Source organism: Rhagoletis pomonella, unplaced genomic scaffold (genome assembly GCF_013731165.1).
Source record: "Rhagoletis pomonella isolate Grant_MI unplaced genomic scaffold, Rhpom_1.0 Rhpom_scaffold_00001, whole genome shotgun sequence".
In the NCBI taxonomy this organism is placed as follows: Eukaryota; Metazoa; Arthropoda; class Insecta; order Diptera; family Tephritidae; genus Rhagoletis; species Rhagoletis pomonella.
In genome coordinates this window covers 20,850,084-20,875,268 of record NW_023458555.1, presented here as the reverse complement: position 1 = coordinate 20,875,268, position 25,185 = coordinate 20,850,084, and the positions used below count along the sequence as shown (strand labels likewise).

General features: G+C 35.2%; 3 protein-coding genes across 3 annotated transcripts; all 3 read right to left on the bottom strand.

The window, feature by feature from the left end:
- Positions 1-5,093: 5,093 nt before the first annotated feature.
- LOC118739677 (trypsin alpha-3-like) lies at positions 5,094-5,807 on the bottom strand. The gene has a single exon (XM_036471193.1). The coding sequence runs from the start codon at positions 5,805-5,807 to the stop codon at positions 5,094-5,096; it is 714 nt and encodes a 237-aa protein (XP_036327086.1).
- Positions 5,808-14,438: 8,631 nt separating this feature from the next.
- LOC118739601 (putative odorant receptor 85d) lies at positions 14,439-17,891 on the bottom strand. The gene is made up of 4 exons (XM_036471065.1): positions 17,044-17,891; positions 16,756-16,957; positions 14,837-14,992; positions 14,439-14,631 (listed from the first exon to the last, which is right to left on the bottom strand). The coding sequence occupies exons 1-4, from the start codon at positions 17,889-17,891 to the stop codon at positions 14,575-14,577; spliced, it is 1,263 nt and encodes a 420-aa protein (XP_036326958.1). The 3' UTR covers positions 14,439-14,574.
- Positions 17,892-23,775: 5,884 nt separating this feature from the next.
- LOC118739529 (putative odorant receptor 85d) lies at positions 23,776-25,122 on the bottom strand. The gene is made up of 2 exons (XM_036470941.1): positions 24,359-25,122; positions 23,776-23,944 (listed from the first exon to the last, which is right to left on the bottom strand). Exons 1-2 carry the CDS (start codon positions 25,120-25,122, stop codon positions 23,776-23,778), a joined length of 933 nt encoding a protein of 310 aa, XP_036326834.1.
- Between the last annotated feature and the right edge of the window lie 63 nt (positions 25,123-25,185).

The following is a 25,185-nucleotide window of genomic DNA, read 5'->3' as shown; positions in this document are numbered from 1 at the left end:
TCGTATCTAAACCATCAGAGGTATGGAAGATATACTTTATATAGCACCAATCTAAGTGATTTTCACTGCTATGTGATCGGTATGTAAACCGGTAACACAATTTAATGGGTTTAGCTTCCTACATAAAGGAGTTATATCGCAAAAACTGGTATCTGAACAATCAGTGGTATAGGATATAAAGCTTATACAGCATAAATTTTAATGATTTTCTCAGTAGACTTTGTATTATTATTTATAAAATAGTTTACGAAATTTATCGGTTTTAGCTGTTCAGATAAAGGAGTTATACAGTAAAACCCCATATCTGAACAATCAGTTGTATGGAGGCTTTAGGTTATAGCGACCAAATCTTCACCATTTTCACTGTAAGTATTCTGTTGAAATTGCGTGCAAGTATTGCAAAATTTCATGTTCCTAGTTGCATAAATGGAGAAGTTATAACGAAAAATCTCATATCTGAACAATCACTTGTATGGGGGCTATATGTTATAGAGGTCCGATTCTTCCGCTTCCGACAAATGATTAATACAATATAAAAATACACCCATTTACAAAATGTCATTCGGATATCTCGAAAACTGAGGGACTCAAGTTCTGAACGTTTCTTAACCAAACAAGTAAGAAAGTCTAAGTTCGGGCGGAGCCGAACATTAAATACCCGGCGCAAGTATTTAATATATGACTTTCACCTTTCCGAAAGCTACCGCTAGATGGAAAGCCGGGGTGTATTAGTTTTGAGTGTATTAGCGTCCTTAAATTTCGAAATATTGCAGTTTCAAGCATTTCTGAAATCTACCGTTATATGAAAAGCGGCCGTAATTTTAGTCCGATTTCAATAATTTTCAGCGTTTGGCTTCTATGTGGCAAGCACAATAACCACACCGAGTTTGGTACAAATTGGTAGAACGGTTATCGATATACTTATATGTGATCATAAGTGGGCGGTGCCACGCCAATTTTCCAAAATTTTATCACAAACATATTTCTTGCTTTGGATAAAAACGTATTTTTTTATTCAACATATAATTTTTAGCAAAAAAAGACCGACTTAAAAAATATATTTATATATATCATGATATAATGATCGGATCTAAACCAGATTAGTATGGGACCACCTCTTAGACACTACCTTTCCTATGCAAAAGAATTATCGAAATTGGTTGACGTGGTCCAAAGTTATGGGGTAACATATATACAAAAAAAAATAGAAGATATTCCGACGAACTGATAACCTCCTCCTTTTTGGAAGTCGGTTAAAAAAAAATTTTGCAAATAAAAATGCTGATGTTTTAATTTTTTTTATTTTCCGAATTTTCCGAAATTTAAAACATCAGTGTTTTTATAAAAAACCGACTAGCGCGACCTCCATTTTTTTTTTCAAAATAAAAAAAATACGCGTCTATGTTGTCCCACAAATAACAATATTTTGATGTAGCGTTTATGAGTTTCCAAAATGAGTTCTTTTTTAACCACTCTAATATATATATATATATACATTTTCTACAGACTAGATTCTCGAAGGTAGCGTTTGAGTTTTCTGGGCTTGGGATACATTTAATATTTTAGTGTTTTCTAAGAATGTTTTTTGCATTTTGAATCAACCTTTTTCTTTATTTCTTTTCTCCAATAACATAGCTATTTGCCCCGACCTTTAGTATTGTCCGCAAATGTTTACAGCGTGAAGAATAATACAGTTACTAAGTGACTTTTACATGGCGTTAAAATGTCTGTACTGAACATTCATCCACTTCACACTTCCATTCGAACAATTGGCCGTGTAAACGTTGCAAACGATCGACTTTGGTGATGCAATTGGATCGTGTATACTTTGCATTATGTCGACTTTGGCGCCTTCTCGCGGTTTTCGCTGGCAATTAAGTTGCCAAAAAGCACAGGGCGATTCATATTAGGAATAAACGTAGAGGAAAAAATTTCGGAGGAAAATTTAACTTGATTTCGGGTTTCGATACGAGTACTTTTTCTTCGATGCCTACTCAGTATTTGGTTCAAAAGTATCGATGGTATCGAACGAAAAGTAGGGAGTATGTACTTGTATTTACTCGTATCGTTTCATCCATAGTTTGAGCATTTATAACATTAAACAGAGTTTCCACCTGTGTTAAAATTTAAACTCAAATTATTGAATAAGTCAAATGAGTAAGTATAAATTGACATGGGTTAAACACGTTTTTTTTCGGAACTTTATTTAACAGAGTTGCCATATGTTTTAGTAATTAAATTCACTTGACTTAAGGGAATTAGTTACACAATTTAAATATGTATGTTGATATGTGTGTCAGTCGAAAAAGATTTAACAAGGTCTTGGTTTTAAAATATTTTGAATAGGGTTGCCACCTAGTTAAATGAAATATTAAAATATGACGTGAAACGAAGCTGGTAAGATATCCTTAGTTTTAATATTTAGAACATTAAAGAGGCTTGCCACCTGTTTAAAAAGGAAAACTCAAATTATTTAATAAGTTAAAGCGATTATTAAACATATTGGTATCAAATGAAATGGGTTTAAAAAGGCTTTATTTCTGAACGATATTTAGGAGCGCGGTCACGTATTTAAAAAACTTAATTTAACTTAATTCATCAGGCTCATATTTATTTAGGTGTCACAATATCTGACGGTAGAGATTTGTTTATTTCTTAACTATATTTAGGAGAGTTGCCAGCTGTTTCAGAATTCTTAACTAACTTATGCACAAATCCGAAGATAATGCGAAGACGAGCAGAAAACGAAGAAGAATACTAAAACGGGGGACCTGGGCAGATATAAAAAGTAACACAAATTTCTGTGGTATGAAAAGAAATAAAAATGAATCGAAGCAGTGAAACACGTCGTGGCACATAATCCACGTTTCGAAGAATATGCTCACGAGGTAGCTGCAGTAGATATAGATTCTGATGAAAACATACTTGATTTGTCAACTTCGCTTACTGAGGCCAATCGTGGCGAAAAATATTGTGGTCAAGGAAGGAACGACAAAGCCATATGGTGGTCAATGCCAAGCCAAACTGAAAAACGGCGAACAGAACTGGCGTTGGAAATGCGCAGACAATCGACGTCAACCTGCACGGAAAGTTTCGACTCAAAAAGAGATGCCTTCATACGCGTTTTCCCAGTGTCACTTGTTGAATGTATTGCACTTGACGCAAATTGGAAAGCTAAAAATGTAATTCACGCAAATATGCGTCAAACAGTACCAAAAAAAAATAAGATATTGGCAAGACACCGATGCAGCTTCCGCCAATACATTCCCTCCAAGCCTGGAAAATATGGCATACAAATAGTTTGGCTTGTTGGCGCAACTTCCAATTATCCACTTGCAGGCGAAGTATATTTGGGTTCACAGCCTAATGTACAAAGGTCAACTGGAATTGCACGCAATTTCGTAATGCGACTCAGCGATCGATATTTGGATAAGGGTGGTGTGAATATCACGATGGACATCTTTTTCAGAAGCTATGACTTGGCGGAGGAATTGCTTGTACGGAATACTACCATGGTGCAAGAATGATAGAATACAAGATTGCGCCAATCGAGCTGAGAGCAACTGGCCGTGACGTCAATAAATACCAGAATGAGAGAGCAAGACGAACTCGACAAGAAAAAGAGGAAGCATCGAACAAAAGGCAGTGTTGCAAAATTTTGAATTTGAAAAAGCACCAAATTTTTATTGGTGTATTTTATAGACTTTATATGCATACATAAGTTTATCGTAAGGATGCCGAATCAAATTAATAAAAATCAATGGTTCTTGCACAACGGTCGATTTCTTCTGACATGATTGAAGGTGCTGCGCATATTTCGTTGTCGCTTTTGATTGTCACTGTGCCATGATTTTGTTAAAATATTTGTGAAGTTGCTTACCACACTTACGGTTGCTATGAATTTTGCTTCCGTTTTTTTTTTAAGATTTTCTAATTTGGTGTCTTCAAACTAAAAACAAAAGCACCAAAAACGCGCCAAGCACCAAACTCAAAAATTTTCGCGTTTTGAATACCCACTAAATTTGGTGCGAAAAGCATGAAGTTGGCAACAGGGAATGTAAACAAAAGTATTTAATGACGTCAGCGATTAGGTGGATGCTGTCAAATCGACGAAGAGAGGGTTAGCGGTCCGCGAATGGCGCGACCTTTATTTTCTGGATCGTGACCATGGTGGGCACAATAAGAGGCAATATTTAAGCCGCAAGTGCCAAAACTTTTTACATCTTCTGAAGAAGCAAAGAAAAAGGGTGTGTTTGAATCAGTGTTTTGCTTTTCTAAATCTATGCAATTAGTAAGCTTTACAACTGCTTTCAACTGCCAATTTCAGCGAAGGTGTGAATCCTGTAACAAAAAAACCACAAGTCATACATGACTATAATAAGCATAAAGATGGTGTTGATACTTTTGACAAAATGCTGCGTAGATTCACTGGTAAAATAAACACAAACCGCTGGCCCATGGCATTATTTTATTTATTTTTGATTTTTTATTTATTTTCACGTTCACGTTTAAAACGTTCTTTTCCTTCGGCAGATCAGCACTTTGAAACGGCGGTGTGAAACATGCAAAGCTTCTAAAACCGACAACAAAACTACAGCGGTTTGTGAACACTGCCTTACTACGACATGCACCAAACACTATATAGGAACATGTAAAAAGTGCTATTTCGAAAAATACAATGCTGATGCTGATACGGACTGAGATATTGATGAAGATGCGGACAATACTCCAACAATGTCGACACCATATTATTTATATGATTTTTATGTTTTTTCTATAAAAAAAAACCTTTGTTTCTAACAATAAAAAAAAGTTCATTAAACTATGTGCATAAGTAAGCGAAATATTGGATTTTTTAGAAAAAAAAAATTCTTAGAAAGCTTAAATTTCCATATGAAATGCATTACTGGGCACTGAGTACCCAAGTCACGAGATTAAGTTGTATAGCTACATATGTCACGGTACTAAGGTTAAGAAGCCTTTATCGGCAATCTAACGATGTAAATCTACGAATCTAAGGCTACATGTTGGCCAACCCCTATGAATATTTATATAAGTATTTGCTGCATTATTTATTGTTCTTTATTGAAATTTTACAAACTGTTTACATTGCTTTCAATCCATGATTTCTCAGCGAAAGCGTCTGTGTATACCGCTGGATTGGCACTGTTGGAACATGCATTACCCCAGGAAAGCAAACCAACCAACTGATTGTTTGAAACCAATGGCACTCCTTCAATAGCGTTGCAAGCTTGGTTATCAGCAAGACCACATACATTTGAGTCAAAAACGTCATCATCGTCGTAGCCATATTTGCCAGAAACGCAATCGGCACGGGCTATGACGGTTTCAGGTACATCTACCAAAGTATTACTGTCATCCCAGCCAGTGACAATGCCGGCGGAACTGGTAACCGGTTTCTTGCTGGGCAATTTAACGTACTCAGCACTTACGGATTCTGCTAACTTCAAGAGGGCCACATCATGTTCATTTGTGTAGAAGCCATAGTCAGGATGGGAAAGATGTGCCACAATTTTTACGGTCTTAGTGTCATTGTTTACACCTGCTACCAAATTTTCAGGAGTGAGGAAAACCAAACACGAGGCAACGGTAATAACGGTAACATCATTGTATAAAGCACCACCACAGACGATGGATCCACCTGAGTCCTTCACCGATACGACGTATGACCGTTCGCCACTGGGTGCTGCTACACCACCTTGAATTCCGGAGTGAGTGGTAAATTGAGCATAGGTACTTGTGGCTGCGATCAACAGCAATAGACAGCAAACGAACTGGTTGGCCATTTTGACTGATTGTTGTATGGGATGTGCTTAATGCGAAAACTTAAACTAAGTAGAGTTTCGGCTGCTTATATACCGTTACCGACCCCTATAATTCGATTAGAGCTACATATGTATGTATATGTTTACTTAGCTAACACGGGGTGAATTATGAAACACCTGAGAAAACAATAATCACGAAAAATATTGATTTAAAGCAGCGGTTCCCAAACTTTTTTTCTCGTAGACCCTTTTTCAGAATTTTTCTGGTTTCGGGGGACTCCCTGCTGCTACATTTCTAACATATTTTCAAAGCTCATCAAAAATGTGATGACTAGATCTCTAACGATGTAGATTTGCATCGCTGGTGAGTTCCAAAACTACATCTGGAGTGGTAAAAATAAAAAAAAAATATCTTCTTGTGTTCTATTTATTAAAAACATGTGATATCTAGGACAATCCAAAATATGCTTCTAAAAACTTATTTTAAACGCTTAAAATATGCCAATAAATTTTAAATATAAGCTTCACAAGATGCTTTTGAAATCATTATAAGCCATAAGATATGCGTTTAAATTTCGTTTATGTACGTATGTGCATACCCAAAGATACCTTCAACCTTATTTGCAGCACCTAAACTGCTATAAATTTCATAGAAGTGTATATCTATATCTATACTCCAAGGCATAACAAGGTAGAAGTGATTTCGACATTTCTCTCTTTTGAACTGCGACTGAAATGTCAACTCTTAACCCTATACTATTCAACAATTTTTTTTTTATAACGGGTGATTTTTTTGAGGTTAGGATTTTCATGCATTAGTATTTGACAGATCACGTGGGATTTCAGACATGGTGTCAAAGAGAAAGATGCTCAGTATGCTTTGACATTTCATCATGAATAGACTTACTAACGAGCAACGCTTGCAAATCATTGAATTTTATTACCAAAATCAGTGTTCGGTTCGAAATGTGTTTCGCGCTTTACGTCCGATTTATGGTCTACATAATCGACCAAGTGAGCAAACAATTAATGCGATTGTGACCAAGTTTCGCACTCAGTTTACTTTATTGGACATTGAACCAACCACACGAATGCGTACAGTGCGTACAGAAGAGAATATTGCGTCTGTTTCTGAGAGTGTTGCTGAAGACCGTGAAATGTCGATTCGTCGCCGTTCGCAGCAATTGGGTTTGTGTTATTCGACCACATGGAAGATTTTACGCAAAGATCTTGGTGTAAAACCGTATAAAATACAGCTCGTGCAAGAACTGAAGCCGAACGATCTGCCACAACGTCGAATTTTCAGTGAATGGGCCCTAGAAAAGTTGGCAGAAAATCCGCTTTTTTATCGACAAATTTTGTTCAGCGATGAGGCTCATTTCTGGTTGAATGGCTTCGTAAATAAGCAAAATTGCCGCATTTGGAGTGAAGAGCAACCAGAAGCCGTTCAAGAACTGCCCATGCATCCCGAAAAATGCACTGTTTGGTGTGGTTTGTACGCTGGTGGAATCATTGGACCGTATTTTTTCAAAGATGCTGTTGGACGCAACGTTACGGTGAATGGCGATCGCTATCGTTCGATGCTAACAAACTTTTTGTTGCCAAAAATGGAAGAACTGAACTTGGTTGACATGTGGTTTCAACAAGATGGCGCTACATGCCACACAGCTCGCGATTCTATGGCCATTTTGAGGGAAAACTTCGGAGAACAATTCATCTCAAGAAATGGACCGGTAAGTTGGCCACCAAGATCATGCGATTTGACGCCTTTAGACTATTTTTTGTGGGGCTACGTCAAGTCTAAAGTCTACAGAAATAAGCCAGCAACTATTCCAGCTTTGGAAGACAACATTTCCGAAGAAATTCGGGCTATTCCGGCCGAAATGCTCGAAAAAGTTGCCCAAAATTGGACTTTCCGAATGGACCACCTAAGACGCAGCCGCGGTCAACATTTAAATGAAATTATCTTCAAAAAGTAAATGTCATGGACCAATCTAACGTTTCAAATAAAGAACCGATGAGATTTTGCAAATTTTATGCGTTTTTTTTTTAAAAAAAAGTTATCAAGCTCTTAAAAAATCACCCGTTATAAATTTTCAATTGTGAGCTATGCGACTGATTTTAAATACATAATAAAATGAAAAGGAATTGTGAGCGGTGCGTTGTGTTTGTCAAGAGCCTGGACAACAAACTTGTGCGTTATTTTAAACCTTCGAATTGTCAAGTGACGCGACAACGGTGGGCAAATTGCTGCGATGTTTCATTAGGAGACTCTTCACGTGTGGTCGTGACTTTATTTGTTGCCTATCGCAGCCGAGTATTTCTAAGTGGACCCAGGTGCTGGGTTTATCATAGCGAATATGAAAAGAAAATCTCCCTTTCATATACATACATGGATAGGCCAAATTTCAAATAGTGGTCTGATAAAACCTAAACCAGTATTCCTTGTTGATATAAAGAAACTGAAAGTAATTTTTAATAAATTTAATGGAAAGGAAATTTCGAATAGCAAAAATTTAATAGCTAAATTATTGAAGTTAAGTTCTGATTAAAATTTAGAAGAATCAAACTTTTATTATTGTCTAATATACTTTAGAATTAAGTATTTGAATACAAAAAGAAATGCTCAAAAACATTGGAATAGTAAAAGTAGAAAATTGTCAAAACGGCTTTATAAATGAGTGTGTTTCATTTAGTGTGTAATTTTGTGTAAGTATGCATTTCCACATTTACATTAAACCGAAAATTCAATAAGCTGATTCTACTGAGATTTTAAATATTTTCATATTTACAAAAACTTTCATTTCAAAGATGTTGAGTCCTATCAAATATGGTAAATGCATAACAAAGGCTTAATTTTTTTGTTTACATTTTTTGACATTACAGTCAGGTATGAGAGAGTTCGACTGAATTGTCACTTGTACCTTGTTGAATATGCCATGCTATACTCTATACTATTATATAAAATTGATTATATGGAAATTGTTTGTCACGACTTATTTCTCAAAGTTTTAAACTGATTTTAATAATAATTTTTTTAAAACCAAGCATTTGTAAAAAGAAACAGAGTGGCATACTTATATTTTCTTCTTCGAAGATAAACACAATATTTTTGGGTGTAAACTTACCAAAAAATACAAATACGTAAAAGCATATGCCTATTCGGTCGCCAAATACAGCGCATAGCTACGCGAAAATTCTATACGTCAGTGCCGATCAAACACGAGCTCCTAACACACATAAAGGTATTTGAGCTAAACAGCGATCACTGATTGAACTTGCTAAATGCATACCACGATTGAGAGAATACAAAGGTTGCGCCGATCTCGGAACGCTATTCCTCTCTTAACGAATTTGACAGCATCGTTGTTTGCATGACGTCACACTTGTGCAACTTGTTTACGTTTCTATCATTCTATCATTCTTGAATACATACATGGATGTACATATTTACACATTTATAAACTAAAGGCAAAACATCGCTTCCCACTCATGTGACACAAAAATTTCAACATACATGTACATTTATGTATGTACTTGGGTAATTTCCAAACAAAGCGTACATGGCAAGTATTTGTTAATTATATATTTTTTTAAGATTGGTAAATTTATCCTCTGAAACCGTTTATCGACGTAAAAATTTGTGCAGAATAAGAAACTGCTTTCAGGCTCTTCAAAGATTTATTTTTTTGTTATTTTTGAATGTTTGTAAAATATTTTCCAGAATGTTACTATTTTAAAAGTAAGTTAAAGGATTAAATAAGTTTCGAAACTGTTAGAAAAAAGTATACTAACCGATAAGCATTGTACTGATTTTTTAAATTAAATGCCTGCTTGGGATCAACTTGTCAAATAACGTTAAATTGCAGGCATCTAACCCTAATTTATTTTTCATGCAAATATAATAGGTTCGAGTATTTTTTATGAAGTGTGAAGTAAAGTGTTTTGTGATATAATATTACTTTTCACTTTGTAAATTTGGTGTAAGGTCTAATCAAAGGATTGCATTTACTATAAAAAAAAACACAAGATGTAAAGTTATACCTTGGATTTCTTAATGTAATATATACATATAAATACTTATTTCTTGCTTACAATGTTGGTAAAATGAAGGATGTAATTAAGTAACTTAACAACTTATTCAGAATTTCGATTGTAATAATTTAAATTGCAAATTAAAATTTGCGCTTTCCTTTTGCAAATCTTTCTATTATCCTTTCAGTGTCAATTTCAATATCTAAGTGTACGTGTAAAAGTACTAGGCCTATCAGTCTTTCTTCATTCATGGTACTACGCAGCCATGTTTTTAACCGGCAAAGGGTTGAAAAACTTCCTTCGGAAATAGCGTTACTAGCTGGAAGTGTGACGAGAATGCGGAGAAGTTTATTAATAATTGGAAAAGCATATTTGTCGCATTTACCAAGAACTTCTGCTGCTGATTTTGGGAATGGCTTTTCGCTTTATAGTCTCATTCCAAATTGGTACCGTCTTTTTCTAAGAAAAGTTCGTATCGTTTTCCAAGCGATTTTACGCGTTCGATAGCATTATTTTTTTCGTCAGGTGTATTATATTCCCCAATTTTAGATGGAAGTAATAAGTTCAAATCAAAAATGTTTAATATCTCTTTCGGCAATCTTTCCCGGAGATCTCGCAAAATATTATCCTATAGCGGTATAAATATTGCTTTTCGATAATAGTCCTCACAGTTGAAAGTGAAATTTCCTAGATACGTGCACCGCGGAAATAGACAAAAAGTAGTATCAGAAAGCTCGATTTGACATGCATACATACATTATTAAAGCCCAGTTCTGAATACTCACAGAGAGTTTGTTCTCCGGGAATTGGTTTCTCCCGAGAAAGAAATCCTCCAATAATTAATTCCCAAGAACTAGCATTTCCCCCGAAAATTTGGGAGGAGAAAATTCAAACTTCGCAAGACCTGTTTGTTACTTTTTGACAGCTGAAATCCGCCATTTGATATAAAAAATCCGCAGGGAATTTTATTTATGATAGGAGGAAAGGAAAAGAGAGAAAACTCCCAGGGAGTCCCTGTTCAGAGTCGGCATACCCATTATTTTCATTTTTCACGTTGCCGAAGAGTTTTACACGATTTCTTATTCTATAAATAATCTTGTGCAAGCTTAAAAACTGGTTACGATTGAAGATTAAAACAAAAAAAAAACTTAAATATTTTTTTTTCAAATGAGGTAATATATTTAATATATTTTTTTTGTTTGTGTAACACTATTTTACACAAAAAAAAATACATTAGAAAAAATTACCGGACACCGAGTTATCGAATACCGAGCTCGGTGTGAAGAATCATATTGTTTCTTACGTTTCATTTGATATCGAAATTCACAAAATATTGTTATTAGCGTAAATGAGCATAGCGACACGGCATTTCTAAGAACGTTGCGAGAAGCATAGAAACAAAATTTCGATGAAAAAAATATATATTTTTTCTCGGGTTCAAAACTCTCTTATCTTTTAAGTTGGAACCAACAATACACACCCACAAAATTTCATCATTGAAATCGGTTAAGCGGTTTCGGAGATTAGCGCAAACGAACACAGTGACACGGGATTTTTATATGTATGTATATGTATTAAGATGAAGGCTGGCCAAATGGCAGCTTTGCTTATTTGTTTGAAACCGTTTTGTAGGCTTTTGACAAAGAGTTATGCTCCCATTCTAAATGAATTTAAACAAACTGCTGCAAACTGTTCAAACAAAAATTTACTTATTTAATTTAAAAAAATTTGTTGAAAATACAAGCAATTCGAAATGACATAAACATGGTGCGTTGTTTCCATATTTATATATGTATGTATATTTAACATATCGCTAGCTTATGTAGATTAAAAAGTGTTCGTTAGTGTCTCTGCGAATTAAAGTAACGATATTAATATCTATCTATATATCATGATTACCATTTCATTGCAATACAAAAATCAGTTCGCATTCATGTAAAGATAAATCTGAAAAGATTGAGTTTTATTGTTTAAATTTTTTTCAATTAATATTCTTGAGTTTTCTAGGCAAATAATTCTTAATGTTAAGGGAACAGACACCTTGACTTTTCAACCACACAGCTGGTTACTTTGACAGCATACCCAGCCGCCATTTGGCCAAAGAAAGTTTTCAAAGTAAATCTAACCAAATTAAAGTAAGCAAGGTGTGCAAAGCAAGCCTGCAGTGGGCCAGCGCCTTAAGATTCTTTTTTAACAAAAAAAAAAATATATAAACCAGGAAATAAAAAAAGTGACATTCAGGAAATTTCGGAGGGACAGTATTGTAATAGAAAGCCACGCTTATGTTGATACATTTTTTCAGGCGAAAATAGAGAATAACAATCAAAGTTAAGATGATCATTTACAAACAGTTACGCCTTTTTTCATTGTTTTTTTACTTAAACTTTTTATCAGGTTGATTATCGCGAAAGTTCTATGTGGACCCGCCTTTAATGTTAGGATGTAATTGGTTTTTTTTTGTACACCAAAGATACAACATATCGAGCTCAACCTGCAGAATTCTTGAATCTCTTGCATTTCTTATAACAGATTCGATTTTTAAATCATCAGCATACATTATGTCTTATGTCATTCACAAATAGAATAAAACACAACGGGACAAGTATGCCACCCTACGGGATACTAGAGGTTGGCACAAATGCATTTGAAGAAATATCATCAATAACGACATAACCTTGTCTACCACACAAGTAAGATTTAATCCATTGTAGGAAAACAGAGTGAAAGTCCAGATTGAAAAGTTTAATTCACCGAATTTTATGCGAGAATCTGTTAAAGGCTTTAGAAAAATCCGTATAGATTGTATCAATCTGACATCGCATTTGAAAGGTAGCAAAACAATCAACAGAGAATATCGCGAGATTGGTTAAAGTTAATATTTACCGTTACAAAACCATATTGATTGATGGTAATTGACTGCCTGTACATTTGCAAATGTATATAAACTTTTTGTAGCCATAATTATTACGAATAGTCGTGAAAAAATTTTGAAATTTCTATCAAAAAATTACAAATACAACCAATTAGAGAGCAAGCGTGCGAATAAAGATAGGCAAAGTGTTTACACTTTGTTGCGACGATAAAAATGTGCAGATCTGTTTTTTGTTTTTATTTGGTTGCCATATGAGTGCTGTGATTACAGTCACATGCCCCCTCCCCCACCCCCCCCATACAAATGTATAAAATTGGTACTAATAAAGCGTTAACGATAACACGATGAAAATCTGAAAAATTATAACAATAACAACATTGCCATACTTATGTACGTATGTACATAGGACCCTTCACCTCTGAAATAACGACACAACTAAGAATTTATTATTTTTCAGTAAAGCATATTTTTTAATTTTCATAATTTAGAAAAACTATGATTTGGAACATAATTATTGTCGATAATTTGCAGTCATTGTGTGGGGGTATTTGTAAGCTTTCACATTATGATTGCTTATTATATATAAATACGTCGATTTACCATAAAAAATATGATTATTTATCAACCTAATCCCCTATACAACTCAAAACAATAAATTTTTAAATTGTGTCACTATTGCAGAGGACCATCGATATATATGTACTCGCATAATAATAAAAGCAGGCGAAAAAAAATCGATTACAATCACAGTGCCAATGTAACACATGGCTCTGGCAGACTTTTAGAACGCACGTGTGCTCAATAATTGAATAGATTTTACAGACATATTCAGTATGTATGTACATACATATGTACAAAAGTATACTTTTGCATTGTTATGTAGTGGAATTTTTTTTGGAGTTTTGCTTTAATTCTAATCATTAAGGAAAAATTAAATTAACTGTACAAGAAAAAATGTAAAAAAACCGAAAAGCAGTAATCCAGTGCGTACTGCATTACGCGGCTCTCAACGTACAACAGTTGTCAGCAGTTTTTCAGAGGCTCGTCTAAAGTATTTACAGCTTTTATGTGTTTTAGTGAGAATTTTGGAAATCCTAAAAATATGGTTACGTTTTTCCTTTATTTACTCGACGACTTCCTTTTCCCTTCGGATTAGTTCAATGGATTATTAAAAAATAGGTTTTGCTTTAAAACTTTTGCGCCATTGGAGAACCCAAAACTTAATAGTGCAAAAGTAACGGCGGTTTATTATGGGTTTTGGGGTTGCTGATTAAGTATATGAGGCTTGTTTTAAAAATTGGAGCATCCATTATGGCCTACTAAACTTACACTTGTCTATATTCAAAACTCAAATCAGAAAAATTACGAAAACTGTTTTTTTTTTGTTTAAATTATTTTTTCTTAAAGTATACTTACATCTGTACAAATAAGCATTAGAAAAAGAAAGTACATACTCGTTGTTGGCTTTACAATAAATCTAAGATTATAAAAATAAGCGAAAATTTACGGTTTTTGTAAGTATTATTTATATATCATAGATATAACCTCAAAACTTCAAAGCCCGATAAAAAATAACTCGACGTCAGCAAAGGAAAATGAAGACACCAAGATACCCTTAGGGCAAAGCACACCAGATACACTTCATACCTTTTGAATTCATTTTTAAAGTGGAAAAAGCTTTTATAAAACTTTTCTGGTTATTTTTATTTGCTCAAGTAAATAGTTAAATAATTATACACCATATAACTAGTAAACAGCACAACATATGGTTGCCTTATGACAAATAAATTCTCCGTAGTTATGCACTAAAGCGTTAAGTAGACCGTAGTGTATGATTTGCATACTCGAAATTTTCCATCGCTTCTTACTCCCAAAAACTTCTTATCTTGCATACATTGTTCGTATAAGTGCAAAGAACTTATATGATAATTGCAGTAACTGAAATATAGTGGAAAAGTAAGGATTTTATTGAAGAGGAGGTAAAGAAAATTAAAATTTTTTGCAACACCAACATTTTGGTAATAAAATTATTAAAATGTTACTGAAATAATCTGAATACTTTGGAAAACTTTTTCATATAAGAAATAATATTTTGAAAATGTCCGCAAACACTTATAAAATTAATTCAAATTATATTACTTACATCAGTTAAAGTCCCCATGGAGACATTTACAAAGCTGGTGGCTCTTAGCGTAGCCGACTTTTGTGCGCGTTGTATAATTATGGTCAACATTTTCTTGTAGCGAATATCGGCGGCTAGCCAATTATGGTTATAAACAGCGTGACCCACGTTTTCGCTCTTTTGAAGAAAATAAAACAAAATGTAAAAATTCACTTCATATACATATGTATATAAATATTAAAATTTCAAACATTTACTGTATACTAGGGCGGCCCAGAAACGCAAGTGAAAAAAGTAAAGGCCGAATCTTGTTACTCTCACCCCTTAGGATTGTTCTATATCCAAAAATTACCCTTTTTTTTTGGTTTCGGGATCAAAAAATATTTAGAGGTCGCTCAAAACGCTTGAAGTTTTCCATAAATCTAATGTTGCGTAGGGGTTTTCATACCAGTCAGTCTCACGTCGCGAAAGAACTACACGCACACAGGGGACTTTCAATAAGGTCTTGCCTAGGACAACCGTAACTTCATAAAAAAATGGACGCTAAACCTGACCTTGTCAGGCTTATTTACCACATGCTTTGCGATAGTACTACTGAGCCAGCTCATCCGTGCACAAAACAGTACGAAGGGGACAATGATCTGCTTTGAATAGCATTCCTGAATTGAATGAAAACTGGGCTGCCGGGTAGCAGCTCTTGGCAAAGCGGAGTCCAGTCATTCGATGGAAAGGTAGGTATGTGAATGTGTCTCCTGTGAGAAACTCTACATCAATCTCAAGTTTAGGCCCTTGTATAAAGTAACACATTTCAGGGAATTGAACATGGATTCTATGTGCTAGCAAGATTTCTTGAGCTAGCAAGTTATAACACTTTTGAGGAGCTGTCACTGGGTAAGGAAATGGCCAGTATGCAATTGCAATCTGGAAGTACAAGATGGCTAGATCTGTGAGAATACGGGTGGACCTACAAAATTTTTAATAATTATGTGATCATGGAGCGTTTTTAGATTTCACCTTGAAAGTCGATAAGGGCTGAGTGTGATCTCTCATTTGAAGACGAAAGTATTCGTAACAGGCGCAGCGGCAAAAATAGTTCTTAAATTAAGTTCTTAAATCGTACCAGGTTATAATTCTGGAGTCTTCGCTACTGAAATTTTATACAATTCCAAATTTGGGAAGAATAGCATGCTGGTGTACCAAGAGTAAATGATCGTAAACCATCTACATCGATGCATCGCGATGGCTCAAAGTTGAAAAAAGGAGCACATGTTGTTCTTGTTGTAACAGCGCAAAAACTATGCAAAGAGTTTCTGGGCATAATGTTGGAGTCGCAGATATAAATCTCGTTCATTCCTGTTACGTATACCCGACTGTCGTGGGCACTAAATTTCGCGCGTCGCCAGCACCACGCCCTTCTCCACTGGTCAAATATGGCTAGACACAGTTCGGAAATGGAGATAAGCGAGGCTGTTAACTCCCTTAAAACAGCGATCGACGACCTCACCATAGCCAAATAAGTCGAATCTAACTCTTGGGATTTCGCAGGGAACCTATCGCATCTCCATAATTCGATCCGGTACGTCAAGTTGTTTTGAGGACACTATAATGACACTTTAAAATTAGATTCAGTTAGAACGATGTGACTTCTCCTATCAGCAAAACTGCATCCGAGTGGAAGTATAAAATCTTCATATACGACTTTTATATACTCCCTCTTCGTCTCAATGGTATCAGCAAGGACAATGAATTTACTTATCTAAGTCTGCCTATACGAGTAAAAACAGCCTTCACAATCTGACCTAACTTAGTTAGAGAATTATGTCATCTTAGGTGTAGTCCATAAATCGCAGTCGTTGTTCTGTTTGTAGTCATAGTTATTCGAACCTTTTATCCAGAACATTTTAAGACTAAAAGACCGGTACTTACATACAATCACTTACCGTAGTTATGAGCTCCTGTCCATACCCACAGATCATATAAATTTGAATTAACGAGCAACTTATATAGCTAATCAGCATTATCATGGCACCCAAGGGCACGCCGACAGTAAATTGAAAAGCCAGAAAACAAATGACAAAAGAAATCGAAATGAAGTTGATGAGCATTGGTAAACCAAATATTTCATTTATAAGCTGGCAAAGGCTGTAATTGAAGTAAGTAAAAAAAATAAAAAAAATTTTTATTAAAAAGTCTTCTTTGAAAGTATGTATGTACATGCTCTAACTCACTCTAGCGTATGGTAATGTTGCGAAACAATGGCGCACAAGAATTTCAAATCCTTGCTGACACTACTCCACTCACTTTCAACACTAGGCTCATATTGCTCGATATTACGCGACAACTGCCGAAAATGCATTATCAATTGAACTGCTGCAGCACACAACAACAAATCCGTGGCAACATAAGATGCCAAGCAATTGTGAGTTGCAAGCGCTTGCGATACATAAAGCGGATAATAAAGCCAATTGTTGCGCCATTCAAAGGGTACCCAGACGTAATAGGGCAACGTTGGTTGCCAGGTGCCACGCTGCAGCCATTGCTCGAAAATTAAATAATTTAGCAATGGCAAGAAATTGTAGCACCAAGCTGTGAAGCCAATTGTGAAAACATAGGCGAAAGTTATGCGTTGGTAGTGATCGAGATGTTGCTGTAGCTCGTACTGCGGCTGATCCAACGCCTGCTTCGGATAGATGTCGTACAATTGTCGCATAAGCAAGCTGATGCGCACACGTTGCCGCTTATCATGCCAGGTTTTAAAAACGGCCACAAAAACGAAGCCCACAAAAGTTAAATTTTTGGCTGCCTGCATGAAATCTGCATTCTCCAAAAAGTTCACAACAACGAATGCGGCTTCTGTCAGTAGCACGAAATTCATGTTGATAAGAATGATTAGCGAGAAAAGTTGGCTGAGATAATGACGTAATGCGCGTGTTATGTTGGCAGCTATGCTTTCTTGCTTAGTCGATTTCTCCGCTGCGGCATTATATACATCATCGTAGGGCTCAATTCCATTTGAGTTGTACCAGAAATTGGCCTTTCTAATGAAAGCACTAAAAGTGATTGTGTTCGATGGCATTCTCGCCGAGCAATGTGTGATCACGACAGAATAATCGAGTATAAATAGGTGAAAGGGTAGACAGGCGCATAAATAACTCTTTCGGCTATAACACTATGCAACATAGTCGAAATTTTTAGCCCTTGGGAAACAAATTTTTCAGTAAGCGCATTCGAAAGAAGTAAATATTGATTAACTTCGGAATGGTAGCGCGCCCAGCTAACCACCGCACCAAAGCGGCCACCTCAAAAGGAAATTAGGGAAAGAAAATTTTGAAATTTAAAAAAAGAAAATTGCAGAAAATACTTAAAAAAAAATTAAGAAAATAAACTATTAAAAAGAAAATTTTTAGAACTTTGTAAAAAAGAAATAAAGAAACGTTAAAAATTATCATAAAAATGTAAATTATTTAAAAGAAAAAGTTATTAAAATTTTTGAAAAAGGCAATAAAGACTGTAATCGAAAAAACTTAAAAAAAAAAGTAAATACAAGAGTAATTATAAAAGTAAGTTATGGAAAGTTAAAACTGAAACTGAAGTTAAAACTGAAATAAAAAAAAAAAAATAAAAAAAGTGACGTGTTAAAATGAAAGAGCTATTAAAATTTTGAAAAAAGGTAGTAAAGAATGTAATAGAAGGTAAAACGTGCAGAAAATTATTTTAAAACTAATAACTAAGAAGCTATAAAAATTAATTTTTTTCTAAAAAGAACTTCAAGAAAAATTATATAAAGTGTACGCCCGTCTAAAATACTGGACGCGTACTTTTCGGCTATTACAAACTGATCGATATGGTTTCTGATTTTCCATACCAGAGTGAGCCACGTACGAATGTCGGGTTAGCTCGTAGTAGCGCTCTAAACACTTTGGTAAGAGATTTTTGAATATGTCGTTCTTCGCTTCTGTCGCGACGTGGGTGTAAATGAAAAAAAGGTGGAAAATAATTCCGTGTTGATGCTGATTGCGAAGAGAAGCTTATTCTCCGGTTTTATTTTTGTTTTCAGGGAAAGTTGGCTGTACACGGCGCCACCGGAAGCCAGCGCACAACCAGAAACTAGCGCAATTTCAGCTGATTTAAGGTTTATATGGCGTGACTAGCAGCGCTCCGAGTGGAGCCTTAAACCGAGTATGTTGCAGTCGACTCATTAAGGCGCCATCCATTTTCGCTACATGCCTTGGTTACATATTTCATTTGTAGACTAGTGTAATAAAAGGTTAGATTGTTACAGCATTTTTTGTAATATTATTTATTTGTAGTCAAATATTTGATTACTTGATTACATGCTACAAATTAATAACTGCAATTAATTTTAAAGTAGGTATGTACATACATACATATGTTGGTATGTTAAGGAGATTATTCTATGTGAGCGAGTAATTGAGTGGGCGTTTAAAAAATTGAGGATGCCGTCTAATGATATATCTTTGCCTGTGCGTGAATGCACTGACTACGCTAATTGAATTGAATTGCTTAAAGGACTATGACTAATTAAGCATAAATCAATTTAAGGAATATATGTACAGTATACATTTGTAGGCAAGGGCGTAGTCAGGGGGGGACCGGGGGGGACGTATAATGCTTGTTAATTTTTGAAGTGAAACTTCTTTAGTGGCGGTTGGTTGGTTGGGAGTAAATTGGCAAATTCAACGGAATTTGCACTCGGAAAATGTTTCTTGAGTGTATGCGTGTGGTATTCATTTATCAAAAACTTGCTAATAAAAGGTTAAAAAATAACACTTAAAAAAGACCAATACAACAATGAAAGTAAAGGTTCGTACGTACATAGATTAAGAAAATGATAAAGGCAAAGGTAACAAGTAAGAAAGTCTAAGTTCGGGCGGAGCCGAACATTAAATACCCGGCGCAAATATTAAATATATGTTTTTTATCTTTCCGAAAGCTACCGCTACATGATAAGCCGGGTGTATACATTTTAAGTAAATTAGCGTCCTTAAATTTCGAAATATTGAAATTTCAAGCATTTCTGAAATTTACCGTTGTATGAAAAGCCGTAACTTTAGTCCGATTTCAATAATTTTCAAAGTTTTGCCTTTATATGGCAAGCACAATAACCATACCGAGTTTGGTACAAATTGGTAGAACGGTTACCGAGATACATATATGTATGTGATCATAAGTGGGCGGTGCCACGCCCATTTTCCGAAATTTTATCATAAATGTATTTCTTGGTAAGGAATTGTTGCAGGCATCAATTTTTGATAAATTATCTTTAATATTTACTAATTTATCGAAGATTTCGTATTTCTCTAAATTATCGTTATATGGGGTGTGGGCGTGGTTATTGTCCGATTTTAAAAATTTTCAATTTCAAAATTTCATTTTCAAAAAATTTATAATATTCTTATTTTTCGTTCAAAATTAATTGTAAATATCAAATTTGAGTGAATAATCTTCAGCAGTTACTAAAATATCGCAGTTTTCGTATTTCTGAAAATTTCCGTTATATGGGAGGTAGGCGTGGTTATTGTCCGATTTAGCCCATTTTTAATATCATCCGTCCTACGCCCGAAAGAAGTGCAGGTAAATTTGACATCGATTTTGTTATCGATGTTTTTATCGGTTTTGTTATCCATATTCTGTTTGTTGCTATTTGTCCATTTATCGATTTTGTTATGGATAGAGTATAAAGAATAACATAAATGTAATTACGAAGAACGAGGGTAGAGGTAGGGATATAGATAGAAAAAAGGCAAAAAAATAACCTTGAGCAAAAGCAGATATATGTATGTATGTACATATATTTTGATTATGAGACAAAATAGATATGTAACGTAAGTTTCATTTCGCCAGTGTGGCCCAGGCGCACTTACGTTTTTTATACCCGAGCGCACTTGTGCACAAGGGTATATTAATTTCGTTCACATAACGGTTGTTTGTAACAGCCAAAACGAATCGAGATAGATATAGACAAATGTATACATAAATGCTTAGAATGAATAGAGAAATCCATTAAGCCAGGTCTGTCTGTCCGTCTGTCCGTCCGCCCGTCTACACGATAACTCGAGCAAACATTAAGATCTCTCAACGAAATTTGGTATATTGGTTTTCGTTAATCCAGGTTGATATTGAAAATGGGCGAAATCGGATTGTAACCAAGCCCACTTCCCATATAACGGTAATTTCCAGAAATACGAAAACTGCGATATTTTAGGAACTACTGAAGATAATTCACTCAAAATTGATATTTACAATAATTTTCAGACTTAAAATAAGAATATAAAAATTTTTGGAAAATGGGCGTAGCCACGCCCACTTATGGTTACATGTGTATATCTTGGTAACCGCTGCTCCAATTTCTTCCAAACTTGGCACAGTTGTTGGCGTTGATACAACATACTAAATGGCTTAAAATTTTAAAAAGCGGACAATAACCACGCCCACATCCCATATAACGGTAATTTGCGGAAATACGAAAACTGCGATATTTTAGTAACTACTGAAGATTATTCACTCAAAATTGATATTTACAACAATTTTTAGATCAAAAATAAGAATATTATAAATTTTTGGAAAATGGGCGTAGCCACGCCCACTTATGGTTACATGTGTATATCTTGGTAACCGCTGCACCAATTTATTCCAAACTTGGCACAGTTGTTGGCCTTGGTACAGCATACTAAATTACCGAAAATTAACAATAACCACGCCCACATCCCATATAACGGTAATTTAGAGAAATACAAGATCTTCGATAAATCAGTAAATATTAAAGCTTAGTTATTCAAAATTGATGCTTGCAACAATTCTTTACCAAGAAATACATTTATGATAAAATTTCGAAAATGGGCGTGGCACCGCCCACTTATGATCACATACATATATGTATCTCGGTAACCGTTCTACCAATTTGTACCAAACTCGGTATGGTTATTGTGCTTGCCGCATAAAAGAAAAGCGTTGAATATTATTGAAATCGGACTAAAATTTCGGCCGCTTTTCATATAACGGTAAATTTCAGAAATGCTTGAAACTGCAATATTTCGAAATTTAAGGACGCTAATTTACTCAAAATTGATACACCCCGGCTTTCCATCTAGCGGAAGGTTTCGGAAAGGTGAAAAAACATATATTTAATACTTGCGCCGGGAATTTAATGTTCGGCTCCGCCCGAACTTAGACTTTCTTACTTGTTAATTTGAAGGTTTAACGCATTACTTCAACTTCCCTCAATTTGGGTGACTGAATTTCAACCGCTGGGCAAATACTAGTACTCCTTAAAGTTAAAGAATTTTTCTATTACACCCACTTGATGTTAAGCGGATTCAGTGGAGATAAAAATCTATCGATGGTTAGACCATTCGATATTTTCGACAGTATTGGGCCTCACCAGTCGATGGTATCGATACTGTCGGTAAGAGAAAAAATTTGGGATCCTTACTAAGGTAAATTAGTAGAAAAATAATGAATGTTAGTTTTAAACACCCTTTTAGTGTGCATTTCTTGAAATAACAAAATAAGTTATTTTAAGTATCACAAATCTAAATCTGGCTAATATTGTTTTTTTTTTTTTAATTTAATGTTCATAATTTTTTATGAAAGTATAGTGCGTTATCAATCTTCTTCTTTGAAAAGTTTTCAGTATGCGTTTTGTTAGTTCATTAAATTTAACTAAAAAGTGCAAGTTTGAAGTAGCCAGGGCTTAATGTTGATTTTTGAAAATTTTTTTGTTGAAGATGTTGCTTATTCTCTACATTAAAAAAATGGCGAATATATTTACTTGGTATATGTTTACATGATCGCACGGATTTTACAGTTCTCCGGCTTTTTGGAATGCTACAAAAAGTTAAATCTAGTAGCCTTGAAAATAATCTCTAGTAATAGTACTATTTCTGCCGTCACTCCCTGAAGCATTGCTGGAATTATACCGACTGGTCCTGGGTATTTGAAGGGACAGAAGCTATGTATGTATATATTAGTGTTGGGAAGGATCGATTACTTTTGAGGATCGAGTTCCTTAGTAGAGATATTTTTACTCAGTAACGATATTTTTAAAAATCGAGTTCTGACGATCCTTTTGAGAATCGAGTTCTGAGTACTTTTGGTATCGATATTGCCTAACACTACTTACTATATCGAGCCCTAACGGCCAGAATAACGTAAGCGACATTTTTTTCAAATTTTTCTTTTTGATGTAGAAATATTCCTAGAGCATCTAGATGCATTTCTGCATCAAAAAGAAAATTTTGAAAAAATGTCGCTTAAAAAATTTTGAAAATTTTGAAAAAAATGTCGCTTACGTTATTTTGGCGGTTAGGGCTCGATATATATAAGTACAATAAGTACGTGGGAACCCTGCAAACCATTTTTTCAAAGTATTCTGAAAGAAATTTTAAAGAATTCGTAAAGATCTCATCCGATTTTCCTAAAATGAAATAAACTGTGCACACTTAGATTCTTTTACGAATTTCGGAGAAGCAATGAAAATAATGCTGCTATGTAAAGAATTTCTTGCAGAATTTTTTCAGAATTTTCTTTATTTTTCATATAGAAATTACTTTACGTGTTCGTGTCAACCCCTTCATATAATTTTCTTTGAAAATTCGTAAAAAAATCGATACAGACATGAGATACTCCTAAAGATTTCGTTAAGATTTCGCGAACTTTGGTTTGCAGAGAAGTTTAGTGGAAAAATCTACTTTTGTAAATCGGTACAACGTTTTTAAACTACAACATTTTTTTCTTTGTAAAAGTTTTATTATATTTTAATTTAATAGTTGGATTTACGAATACTCTTTCTTTGAATTCCATTTAATTTTCAACATTCAACTTAAAACCTTTCTTGGCTCTCTTGCGTACATGGTACGAATGACGGCAAAGCCCTTATAGGATATTTGAAGAAGCTGAAATAAAAGGGTTTTGATTTCAATTTAAACCACACAAAATCTCTATTTGGCACTCACATCCGTCATTGTAGGCATAGATACTATGACGAAAGAAGTAGCCTGTAATTTAGCCGCCTTTTGAGCGCGTTGCATTATGACAAGTAACATTTTTTTATAACGCAAATCAGCATCATACCAATTGTGATTGTAAATAGCACTGCTGACATATTCGCTCTAGAAGAATAAGTGAGACAGAAGATCAAAATTCTTATATGTAGTCAAACTAAATCCATACCGCTTCCAGCAGTCTCTGTGCATAATAGCAGATTAGAAAGATTTGAACCAACGAACAGAAGAGAAAGAAAGCCAACATAAGCAGCGAATCAACGGCGGCACCGATGGTGATTTGAAAGAGCACAAAGCAAATAATCAGCGATGTGGAGACGAAACTGATGAACAACGATATACCGAAAACATCATTCATTGCCTGGGAGAGTCTAAGATATAAGGATTTAAAATTTTGAGAAGAATGAGTAAGACTCTAATGCGAGTAGATATATACTTTAAAATCTGCTGGTGATAGGCTATAACGCCGCGGAGAAACCGTAAATCCAGCTCACTGCGCTCCAGACTGCTTATTCTTCGCCTTTCCCGCGTCGCGGTACCGCCGCCATTGCCAGCTATATGACTCTCTATGCGCTTGGCCAGCTGGCGATAGTGCATAATGAGTTGCACAGCCACCGCACTCAGCAGCAAATCATTGGCCAATTGTCCGGAGAGACAAGTTTGCCCACCCGCACTTTGTGTCAAATACATTGGATAGTAAAGCCAATTATCGTGCCAATTAAATGGCGTCCAACAGTTATAGGGTATCGTTTTGCCTACGGTACGCACCTCTAGCCACAGCTCATAAATTAAATAGTTGAATAGCGGAAAGAGATTATAGCTCCAAACTAATAGTTCGTGTAACAAAACAAAAGCGTATGCAAATCGATTGTAATACTTTAGCTGCCCCGTCACATCGTAGAACAACTGTTCACGCACCGAGATTGGATAGAGTGCGTAGAGATCTTGCATCATTGAGCTAATACGTGAATGCTGACGCCATATGCTGAAAATTTTTATATCGCCAACAATGACGAAGCCCACGAATGAAGATAGCATAGTTGCCTCAACAAAGTTATTGCCATTTGCGAAAGCCAAAAATATGAAAGTCATCTCGCTCAACAAAGCTACATTCATATTGGCCATCGTAATGAAGAAAAATATGCGTTGCAATTGACGGCGCAGTTGTGCAAGTCTTCCCGTTCGTTGCTCGCCGATTTTCTCGTAGGCATCCAGGCCAATGCTGCTGTAGAATATATTGGCTAGATGGTTGAAGCTTTCAAAATGTATTGGTTCGTTAGACATCGCGGATGATTGTGAATGTGCAGGAGGGTAACTGGCAGGTATTTATATGTCAGTGGGCACCTA

Coding starts and splice junctions, on each gene's coding strand:
- LOC118739677 (XM_036471193.1), bottom strand. CDS start 5,807: ATGGCCAACCAGTTCGTTTGCTGTCTATTGCTGTTGATCGCAGCCACA.
- LOC118739529 (XM_036470941.1), bottom strand. CDS start 25,122: ATGTCTAACGAACCAATACATTTTGAAAGCTTCAACCATCTAGCCAAT. Junction 23,945..24,358: donor GGTACCGCGACGCGGGAAAG/GCGAAGAATAAG, acceptor ATTCTTCTAGAG/CGAATATGTCAGCAGTGCTA.
- LOC118739601 (XM_036471065.1), bottom strand. CDS start 17,891: ATGCCATCGAACACAATCACTTTTAGTGCTTTCATTAGAAAGGCCAAT. Junction 16,958..17,043: donor CAACATTACCATACGCTAGA/GTGAGTTAGAGC, acceptor CTTCAATTACAG/CCTTTGCCAGCTTATAAATG. Junction 14,993..16,755: donor GACAGGAGCTCATAACTACG/GTAAGTGATTGT, acceptor TTTCTTCAAAAG/AGCGAAAACGTGGGTCACGC.